Below are 10,319 nucleotides of genomic sequence, written 5' to 3'. Positions count from 1 at the left end.
ACACTCGAATTTACCAATCAATGGTACCTTATTTCTCTGTGCTATTTGTAGGGTCTGACATGGTTTTGGATTTTGTGTGCAGTTTCGAGAGAATGTGGCGGCATGGACATCCTTCCATGGCCGGAAGGACGCGTTCAAAGGCTTCCTATGGCGCGTTCTCAAGCTAAAGGAAGAGGTGTGTTCAATTTGATGCACTTGTCACTCTCAAAAATAAAATAAAATTTGATGCACTTGTCCATTTGCTCACTATGCTTCGCCTATGAATGTATTTCTAGTAAAACAGAGCTTCTGTAGGCTGGAGAAGCATAATTAGCAAAACAATGAAATTTAGTTTCTCTTCTTTGTGTCTCTACTTTCAGTAGTTTTTGGCTGAACTTTTTCAACAAAGGCGGTTTTGGTCCATGTTTAGCAGATTGCTCTGGGCGAGATTTTGTTAGGACGAGCTCAGTGGTTGGTAGCAACCAATAGAGGTAGTCATAGGCTCAGTGGGACCAAACTTGCATTTTGTGTGCTGCAACTACCAGAATTGTGTTCCATTTATGAGATTTAGTGAGTAGTCACTGGCCAGAATGTATTTTCTCAGTGTTCTTGGGAATGTGGAATATCCTGACAAAACATGAGAAGTTCGTAGTATGGAATGATGTGTTTGTCCCCTGAGCACCTGTTAATTGTGGACTGAAGTTTTTCCTGATGCTTGGTGTTGATTTTTTGTAGACTCAATGTAAACCATGGGTTGATTGGTCTCTGTATCCGTTTACTTACTTTTTTCCATACTTGTGCTTTCTGTGAGGCAAACAGTTTTATTGCTTATTCAGTTCCATGCTGAATCTTATGTTTATGTTTTTTCAAATGAACAAATGGGTATCTTCCCACATTTTTTCTGAATTTTGTCTTGTCCTTATGTTGTCTGCAGGATAGGGATGTTAGTATGGCAGAGAAGACAAACTACCTCTTGTTTATGATAAACGCATTTCAGGTATTTACTACACGCTCACATGTAGATGCCTCTATGAAAATGAAGGGAAATTAGGATTATCTTTCAAATACCATAATGTGGGTTGCTATGTTGTTTGACATGTATTTCTTCATAACTTTCTATCAAATTGTTATATATGCACTGGTTGTTTAAGATTATGAATCCCTGCTCTAATGACTTCAAAATTGGCTGTGTGGAGCTGTTTGTTGTTTAATTTGCTCATGCTCTCCATGGCCCTAACTCATGCTTTACTGCAGAGTTTGGAGGATGAAATTGTCCGGGAGACTATTCTCCAGGCAGTAAGCTTAAAGTTGTGGCATACTCTTTCTTTTGGACGACTTCAGGTAATTCAAAGTTTTTCTCCCCTCAGACTAGCTTGTTTGTGCTTCTCGTAGTTCCTTATTGTTTCAAACATCTACAGATGGAGCTTTGCCTTAATCCTGAATTGATTAAGAAGTGGACAAAAATTAAAAGAAAAGAAGCAAAGGAAGGGAAAAAGGCTGGGAAAACTGGTAATTCTTCAGAAATGCTCGAGAATAAATTCCTTAGGAACCTAATGGAAGAATTCCTGGAGGTACACCTTGAAAACTGTTCCAATCTAATACGATGTTTCTACATATGGATTGTGCTTAACCCCCACCATGAAACTTTTGTAGATTCTTGATTCAAAGGTCATATTATCTAGTCAAGATGGTGGAGAAGAATCTGTCTTTAATGAATCCCTTAGTGGGCAGGTTGATGATTCTAGTGTCTTGTATTGTGAAAGATTCATGGAATTTCTGATTGATATGTTGAGCCAGCTTCCTACGAGAAGGTATGCGTACACTTTTGTCACTGGTAGCATCAAGCTGCATCTTTGACTAGTATATGCGAGCAAGTTGCACTCTAGGTTATTCAGCCCTTCAAGTGTGTTCCACTTAGATCAAAGAACCTGGGAACTCAACATCCTTCTTCACTTGGTCTGATTGATTTAGGTCGGACTTGCAGGTCCTTATGAAACATAGCATCTATGTTAAGGACTAAGGTGCAATCTATGTGTTAGAGGCCTAGGGATTTTCATCTCTCAAGTTACTAAATTTAAACGGTGTCCCATTTGAGTTAGACTCAGGTGTAATTTATTTCAGAATAACTGTCTCTCTCCTTTGACAATACAGATTTCAAAGTCCCCATGCATATGAAATAAAGTCATACACATAAGTTGTTATGATCCTTTCCACCACGAGCATTTGTAACTCCAGATATTTTACTCTTGTCTATGGTGTTAATCTTCCTGTTGTCTTTATCCATGTATTGTGACAGCTAGACATCATTTTGTGATTTGCTATTCGTGATTGCTCTTTTCATATCCATGAAACTGTTATAGACTACAGTACTGTTCAGCTGTTTTAATTAGATAAGATTGAACTGTCACCTTTTGGTTTCATACTCGAGATACAATTGCATTACTTATTTGATTAGATCTCACTAAGAGGTGCTTTTCTTGGTTTGCCAAGATTGTTTGGTAAGTCTCTTCATTGGGAGATTCATGCATGTGCATCTGGACAAGGAAATAATAGTTAGAAGTTCTCTAGTCTCCCTCTCTCTTCTCATCCATGCCTTGGAGCCTTGAGGCGTGGCATGGGGGAAGAGCTCCAAGTCCTGCCAAGCAAGGGCAGGTGGCCCCTCGGTCGTTGCACCCTTTTTTAACCATGCACATAACATAAACATGTTCATTTGTATTTCTTTTACATTCTTGTGAAGGTACTTCCTTTCTTTATCTAGCAACATCTAACTGCATTCATAAAGTGAAACATCTTGGTTCTGTTAAACCTTGCTGGCAACTGACAGTGTTAGCCAAAATTTAATTTTCCATGTATAATGTAATCTGTATGTAATATTGTACTCCCTCCGTCCGGAAATACTTGTCATCAAAATGAATAAAAGGGCATGTATCTAGATGTATTTTAGTTCTAGATACATCCCTTTTTGTCCATTTTGATGACAAGTATTTTTGGACGGAGGGAGTAATTATGTATATATGTTCTCCACTAATGTTGTTTAATATGCAGATTTCTAAGGCCGCTTATCGCTGATGTTGCTGTTGTTGCCAAGTGCCACTTAAGCATGCTTTATGCTCATGAAAAGGGGCGTCTTTTTGCACAATTGGTGGACTTACTTCAGTTCTATGAAGGCTTTGAGATTAACGATCATTCTGGGACACAGCTTAGTGATGATGATGTCTTGCAAGCTCACTATTCTCGTTTCCAAGCTTTTCAGCTGCTAGCATTCAAACAAGTGCCTAAGGTGTCTGCCTTATTATTTATGCTGTTACAAATTCTTTACACTGATTTCCTTGATAATACTCCCTCCATCCAAAATGCAAGACTTACTTTTTAAAGTTTGACGAGTTTGTAGAAATAAATATTGATATCTATAATACCAAATAAATACACTGAGAATATATTTCATGATGTATCTATTGGTATTGGTTTGGTATTATCGATGCAGATTTTTTTTCTACACACTTGGTCCAACATGTTAGAACTCAATTGTTAGAATCACTAGCTTCTCTCTAGCTCTCCACAGGACTCTCTAAAGAGATGTGCTTCACACACACACACACACACACACACATACACACACACACACACAGCTACTACTAGTGGGAAGCTTTATTAGATATCTCAGTTGCTACTAGCTCTCACCCATGACTCTCATTATGTAGAGGCTGTAGGGACAGGGTTACAGCGAGCGGCCTGCTACAGCAACCAACATTGCTACAGTGGTACAGCTCATAGCTAGTTCACCTATTGCACAACTCGTACCCAAGTAGATGACAACTCATATATAGTTAGGGATAACTATTGAGTGATGACATATGCCATGACATCATATCTTCTTGGCTAAGGTTTCATGATGTCCCTCAACATCCAACTCAATTTGACTTTTTCCGTCTCAAGCGTGCATCTCTTTGGTGTATGACAAGATTAGTTCTAACACAACATAAAAAGGTTTCACTTATGACAAACATAAGACTCCATTTTGGGAAGGGGTGGCCGGTGGGTACTAGTTATCGCTGAAGGCAAATAGTAAAATTCTCTTCATTTGTCGATTGATGCAGTTGCGAGACCTTGCCTTGTGTAATATTGGTTCAATCCATAAGCGTGCTGATTTAACAAAGAAGCTGCTTGTCTTGTCAGATATGGAACTGCAAGATCTGGTTTGCAATAAGGTGAGCAATTTATATGTTCATTTCATTTCTCTGTGCTTCTTGTTTCTTTAAAAATAACTACCAGATTGTGACTGTTAGTTGTAAATATTATCTGGGCATCATTCCCTTCAAATACATTAGACCATGTACAACGCAAGGTGCTTAATAAAATAGGCTGTTTTTTTCTTAAGCACCAAGTGCTTATTTCTATTGCAGAGGTGCCTAATTAAGCATCTGCCCTCTACAAATAAGCACCGGTGCTTAAACAAAAACCGGTCTATTTTTGCAAGCACCTCTCCAAGCACCTTGCACTGTAGATGGTTTTAAGCTGGATATATTTCCTCTTTTGCTATTTGTCACTGAAGGTCTATTTTTTGGGTTGTGCTGTTCAGTGTTAACGCGAAAGTTCTGATGGAATGCATGCATACCTACAAGACCACTGCTCGGATAAAAGGACAAAACATCTTTATACATGTTCCTCATCATTCGTTACAGATTAAATGGCAACTGCAATCAAGTAAACGTAATGTAAAGAACACGTAGATCAGAGAAGTCATCGTCATGGCAGCAACCATTACCTTGTTTGCATGCACTACTAAATGACATAGTAAAATGTGGATGCTTGCATATATTTAGCTTTAAAAAGTAAAAAACACTCCATAGTTCCTTTATTTCTCATTGCTTATCAGTGCTAGACTTGGACATGTTATGCGTACAAAGTTGGAAAACAGTCATTTGATGTACTAATATCTTCTATAAACAGCTTAAAATAATTTCAGAGAAGGATCCATGGACTGGAAGGCGTGATTTCCTTATCGAGGTCCTAGTTGCTTTTTTTGAGAAGCGTCAATCCCAGAAAGATGCAGTTAATGCACTTCCTCTTTATCCAAATGAACAGATCATGTGGGATGAGAGCCTTGTTCCTAGCATCAATTATTCTGGAGAAGGCTGTCTTGCCCTCCCAAAACTCAATCTCCAATTTCTGACACTTCATGATTATTTGCTGAGGAATTTTAATCTCTTTCGTCTTGAATCAACATATGAAATTCGTGAAGATATTCAGGAAGCTGTTCCTCATCTACATGCTTACATCAACAATGAGGGGGACACTTCCTTTCGTGGATGGTCCAGGATGGCTGTTCCAATCAAAGAATTTAGGATCACACAAGTGAAGCAACCAAACATTGGAGAGGTTAAGCCTTCTGCTGTAACTGCTGATGTTACTTTTAGCATATCAAGCTACAGATCACAGATAAAATCTGAGTGGGATGCTCTGAAAGAGCATGATGTGTTGTTTTTGTTGTCAATCCGCCCATCTTTTGAACCTCTTAGCCCCGAGGAGGCTGCAAAATCAACTGTGCCTGAAAGGTTAGGATTGCAACATGTACGTGGTTGTGAGGTGATTGAAATCCGTGATGAGGAAGGGGGACTCATGAATGACTATACAGGAAGGGTAAAGAAGGATGAGTGGAAACCTCCAAAGGGTGAGATTCGTACAGTTAAAATTGCCTTAGATACAGCACAGTATCACATTGATGCTTCTGAGTTAGCAGAGAAGGGTGCAGAAAATGTTTATGGGACATTTAATATTCTAATGAGAAGGAAACCCAAGGAAAATAATTTCAAAGCAATCCTAGAATCCATACGTGATCTAATGAATGAAACATGTGTAGTTCCTGAATGGTTGCATAACATATTCTTGGGTTATGGAAATCCTTCTGCCGCACAGTGGATAAATATGCCTGATCTTCTGGAAACTATAGATTTTAAGGACACTTTTCTTGATGCTAGCCACGTTGTGCAAAGCTTTCCAGCTTTCCAGGTAATTACTGTAATCCAATTCTAGTTACCTCGAGGTGGATGTTCTTTTCTATCTATTTGGTCTAACTCAACATTATTTGAAGGTCACATTCATCAATACTGATGGTACAGAAAACATGCATCCAAGCCCTCCCTTTAGGATCAAGTTGTCCAAGAAAATGAGGGAAATAAGTCATGCTCTACCCGGCAATGTAAATGCCTCTGATACCGCAAGCAAGAACAACATGGTTGATGATGAAGGGTCTCAGAAAGAAAAACTAAAGGTGGAGACTTACATTCCTGCTGACCCAGTGCCATATCCTCAAGATAAACCTAACCAGAACTCAGTGAGGTTTACACCCACTCAGGTACTTTTTAGGTCCTCAACTAAAACTTTTTTATCTGAATACTGCAGGATAGGATGATACTTAAGCTAAACCATCATTTTCGGTGGTGCATATCCTTGAAACAGAACATACCAGGATACCTTAAAAGCATTTCTTGTGAGAAATACAGTGTCTTTAGCCCTTATCACATGCATGCACCTCGTAGAAACAAATTGAACATTGTAGATATGTCATTGGGGGAGAACATTTTTAGTACGTGCCACTTAGTACAACATGACAAGGTGTCATTCAAGGCAAGAGTTAAGATTTTGGCAAGTGCATATGACAAGATTATGGGGGAGAGAGTAGATACACAAGGATTAGGGAGAGAATGTTAGGATAGTCCTTATGTCATGTAGTAGCAGCCCTTTTAGGATATTTTGGTCGGACTTGGTAGTTGGGGAAGATTCGATAAGGGCATCTCCAGCCAGGCCCTCAAGAAGCCTCCCCAGGCGCATTTTTAGACGCCGGCGGGCAAAAAACGACCCACTCGGGGTCTCAGGAACCAGTTTTGCACCGGTTTTGACGAAAGTTACGGCCGGCACGCGCAAGGCAAACCCAGCACGCCAGGGAGCAGCTGGGGGCGCCGGCGCTATAATTTAACTACAAAAGGCCCACTGTCAGCCTCTCTAGTCTCTCTCTCCTTTTTCCTCGCTAGGCCCACCAGCCCACCACATTGTGCATGCAAAAGAAGACAAAGCTCTCTCCTCTCTCTCTCCCGCATGCCCCGCCGCCCCCTGCTCCTCGCTCCTCTACTCTCTCTCCTCCCACCCCTGCTCCTCGCTCCGGCGAGCCGCCCCTTCCTCCTCCCCTTCCTCGCCGCCCTGGCTCTCGGAGGCGTCGGAGGCCTGGGCGTCCGCGGCCGGCTCCTGGATGACCGCCTTGGGCTTGCGGCGAGACGGCGTCGTGGGCACCCAGGGAGGGGAAAAGCTCGACGTCCCGCGGCGGCGGCGGCGACCACCTAACCATCTTCTCCCCAGCGGGGTGAGGAGAGGCTTGCTCGCGGGTGTGGACGAGCTCCTCCTCCGCCCGAGCTCCTCCTCCTCCTCCTCCACCACGCGCCCTTCTCCAACGCCATCCCTCGCCTCGCCGCGCCCGACACGTCGCCGCCCTTGCCTCGCCGCGCCCGGCACGCCACCGCCCTCGCCTCGCTGTCCCGCCCCAGCCGGCTCCCGCACGGAGTTGGAGAGCACCGGCCTTGGGCGACGAGGACGGGGATATGGCGACGGGGACGGGGATATGGCGACGGGGACGGGGACATGGCCAGCACCGGGCGGCTGGTGCAGGGCACGAGGAGGTGGTCAGGCTGCCGTGCCGGTCCTGGCAGCGCGCGCCTGCGCAGGGGGGCGCAGGGGAGGCTGTTGCCGCTCATGCTCAGGTGGTCGTCCTCGGCGGCGCGGTGGCCGCGATGCGACGACGGCCTTCCTGCATGCCAACGGCCAGGCGCGGGCGGGGCCAGCGGAGGCGAGGAGCAGGACTACGGGCGGCATGGACGCGCTGCTGGAAGGCGAAGCGGCCTTCGACGGCCCCGCGGCTTCGGACGGGACGGTGGCGAGGACGACAGCCTCGCTTGGGGAGGAAACGGCTGGAGATTTTCTCGTTTGCAGGACAAAATTTTCGCCGGCAGCCCCCCAAGCGGCGAAAAAAATGCCTCCTGGGGGGCTCAACGGCTGGAGATGCCCTAAGGTGAGCTGTAATAGCTGTAGTTTCCAGATCTTGTTAGGCATGAGTTGTCTAGGTTGGCTACTGTAGCACTGACCTAACACCTCTATATAAGAAGATGCTATATGTAGAACAATGTAAGCTTGTAGTGCATCAACAATAGAGATGGCTTTGGCTGTGTGAGGCAGCAAACCACAGAAACAGCTTGTGTACTTGTGCATGTTGTGAGAAACAACAGAGAGAGAGAAGGCGAGTCATTCAGCTCCAACAGAGAGAGGGAGAAGGAGAGGGAGAGGGGTGTGAAACATATCTCAGGAAGGGGTTTGATGGATAGCGATCCGTCGACAAGAATCACTTAAATTAAATAAGGTTTTGTAACTACGAGTTGCAGAAAGTGGCGCAGCCAATAACACTCCAACAGCTGCTTTGAAGATAAATGAATATCTGATTTGACTTTAAATTTTGATTTGTAGGTCGGCGCTATAATATCTGGTATTCAACCTGGGTTGACGATGGTTGTTGGTCCTCCTGGAACGGGAAAAACAGATACAGCTGTGCAGATATTAAATGTTCTATATCATAACTGTCCTTCACAAAGAACACTTATTATAACCCATTCGAATCAAGCTTTGAATGATTTGTTCGAGAAGATAATGCAGGTATTGCCACTGCACCAAATATTGTCTCAACTCTTGTCATATATTTGTACTTTTTAGAGATAGTGCGAATCAGTGGTTGTTTTATCTGAAAATGATGTTCTTTAATATGGATGAAGTTACTAGCTATCGATGCTGCAATGTATGACTGGAAATTACTTGAGTAGCCATCACTTCGAAGTGCAAGATTCTAATTTTGTACCTTGCTATAGAACACATGTTGTATCAACTAAGTTTGAATAGAAGAATAGATATCATCTCTTGGTCCTTGCGGGCTTCTAGATGAAACGATTATGTATGCCTCATGTCGATGCAGTGTTGTGCTACTGTTGATTCTTGACTTATTCCAAGTGTTCTGACTGCTGGAGTTTGAGTTACACTTCATGATGATGAATGTATCAAATATATGTATCAAAACATATAGGGTGCTCTGTGTACTTGTTTTGCTGCATGTTTATTTTTCGTCTGATTGTCTGATGTAAACTCTTTCTTCAGAAGGATGTGCCTGCTAGGTACCTTCTTCGTCTTGGTCAGGGTGAGCAAGAACTGGCAACTGATCTTGATTTTAGCCGTCAAGGTCGTGTAAATGCTATGCTGGTTCGGCGACTAGAGCTGCTTGGTGAAGTTGCAAAACTGGCAAGATCCCTTCATCTTCCTGAAGATGTGAGCTACACATGTGAAAATGCTGCATATTTTTGGTTATTACATGTTTATGCCCGCTGGGAACAATTCTTGGCTGCCTGTGTGCCAAATAAGGAGAATCCCTCTTTTGTTAAAGACCGTTTTCCATTTTCCGAGTTCTTTTCGGATACCCAACAGCCTGTGTTTACTGGTGAGTCCTTTGAGAAAGATATGGATGCAGCCAAAGGATGTTTCAAACATCTTTCTACGATATTCCAAGAGCTGGAAGAGTGCAGGGCTTTTGAGTTACTGAAGTCAACAGCTGAGCGAGCAAATTATCTAATGACTAAACAAGCTAAGATTGTTGCCATGACTTGTACTCATGCAGCATTGAAGAGAAGAGACTTTCTTCAATTGGGTTTCAAATATGACAATTTACTGATGGAAGAAAGTGCACAGATATTGGAGATAGAGACTTTTATACCAACTCTCCTGCAACGGCAGGAAGATGGCTATGCTCGTCTCAAACGTTGCATTTTAATTGGTGATCACCATCAGTTACCCCCTGTCGTGAAGAACATGGCTTTTCAGAAGTACAGCCACATGGACCAGAGTCTCTTCACAAGGTTTGTTCGCCTTGGTGTCCCTTATATTGAACTCAATGCTCAGGGTCGTGCCAGACCTAGTATTGCTCAGCTTTATAATTGGAGATACAGAGAACTGGGAGATCTGCCTTATGTACATGAGGAAGCTATATTCCATAAAGCTAATTCTGGGTTCTCTTACGAGTATCAGCTGGTTGATGTTCCTGATTATCGTGGCAGAGGCGAGTCTGCTCCTTCTCCTTGGTTCTACCAGAATGAAGGGGAGGCTGAGTATATTGTTAGTGTCTATATTTACATGCGTCTGATTGGATACCCTGCCAATAAGATTTCAATATTAACCACTTACAATGGTCAGAAGCTTCTTATTCGTGATGTTATCAGCAGACGATGCAAGCCATGGAATATTGAGCCACCTTGCAAGGT

At 43.1% G+C, this 10,319-nt stretch overlaps 1 protein-coding gene across 1 annotated transcript in view; it reads left to right on the top strand.

Moving 5' to 3' along the window:
• The window catches only part of LOC123172598 (RNA helicase aquarius), a gene marked incomplete at its 3' end in the record, with an annotated part of 11,712 nt that extends 1,400 nt beyond the window's left edge, over nucleotides 1-10,312 (top strand). The window contains exons 2-12 of the mRNA XM_044589543.1: nucleotides 80-175; nucleotides 914-976; nucleotides 1,234-1,320; nucleotides 1,398-1,550; nucleotides 1,633-1,790; nucleotides 3,025-3,259; nucleotides 4,077-4,187; nucleotides 4,930-5,988; nucleotides 6,071-6,334; nucleotides 8,488-8,673; nucleotides 9,166-10,312. Coding sequence (XP_044445478.1) covers nucleotides 80-175; nucleotides 914-976; nucleotides 1,234-1,320; nucleotides 1,398-1,550; nucleotides 1,633-1,790; nucleotides 3,025-3,259; nucleotides 4,077-4,187; nucleotides 4,930-5,988; nucleotides 6,071-6,334; nucleotides 8,488-8,673; nucleotides 9,166-10,312 — 3,559 coding nt within the window. The remainder of the gene's footprint in view (nucleotides 1-79; nucleotides 176-913; nucleotides 977-1,233; nucleotides 1,321-1,397; nucleotides 1,551-1,632; nucleotides 1,791-3,024; nucleotides 3,260-4,076; nucleotides 4,188-4,929; nucleotides 5,989-6,070; nucleotides 6,335-8,487; nucleotides 8,674-9,165) is intronic.
• Nucleotides 10,313-10,319: the final 7 nt, after the last annotated feature.

This window comes from Triticum aestivum, unplaced genomic scaffold, assembly GCF_018294505.1.
Source record: "Triticum aestivum cultivar Chinese Spring unplaced genomic scaffold, IWGSC CS RefSeq v2.1 scaffold127118, whole genome shotgun sequence".
NCBI classification, from domain to species: Eukaryota; Viridiplantae; Streptophyta; class Magnoliopsida; order Poales; family Poaceae; genus Triticum; species Triticum aestivum.
The sequence above is the reverse complement of the archived record's forward strand: the minus strand, read 5'-3'. Positions and strand labels throughout refer to the sequence as shown.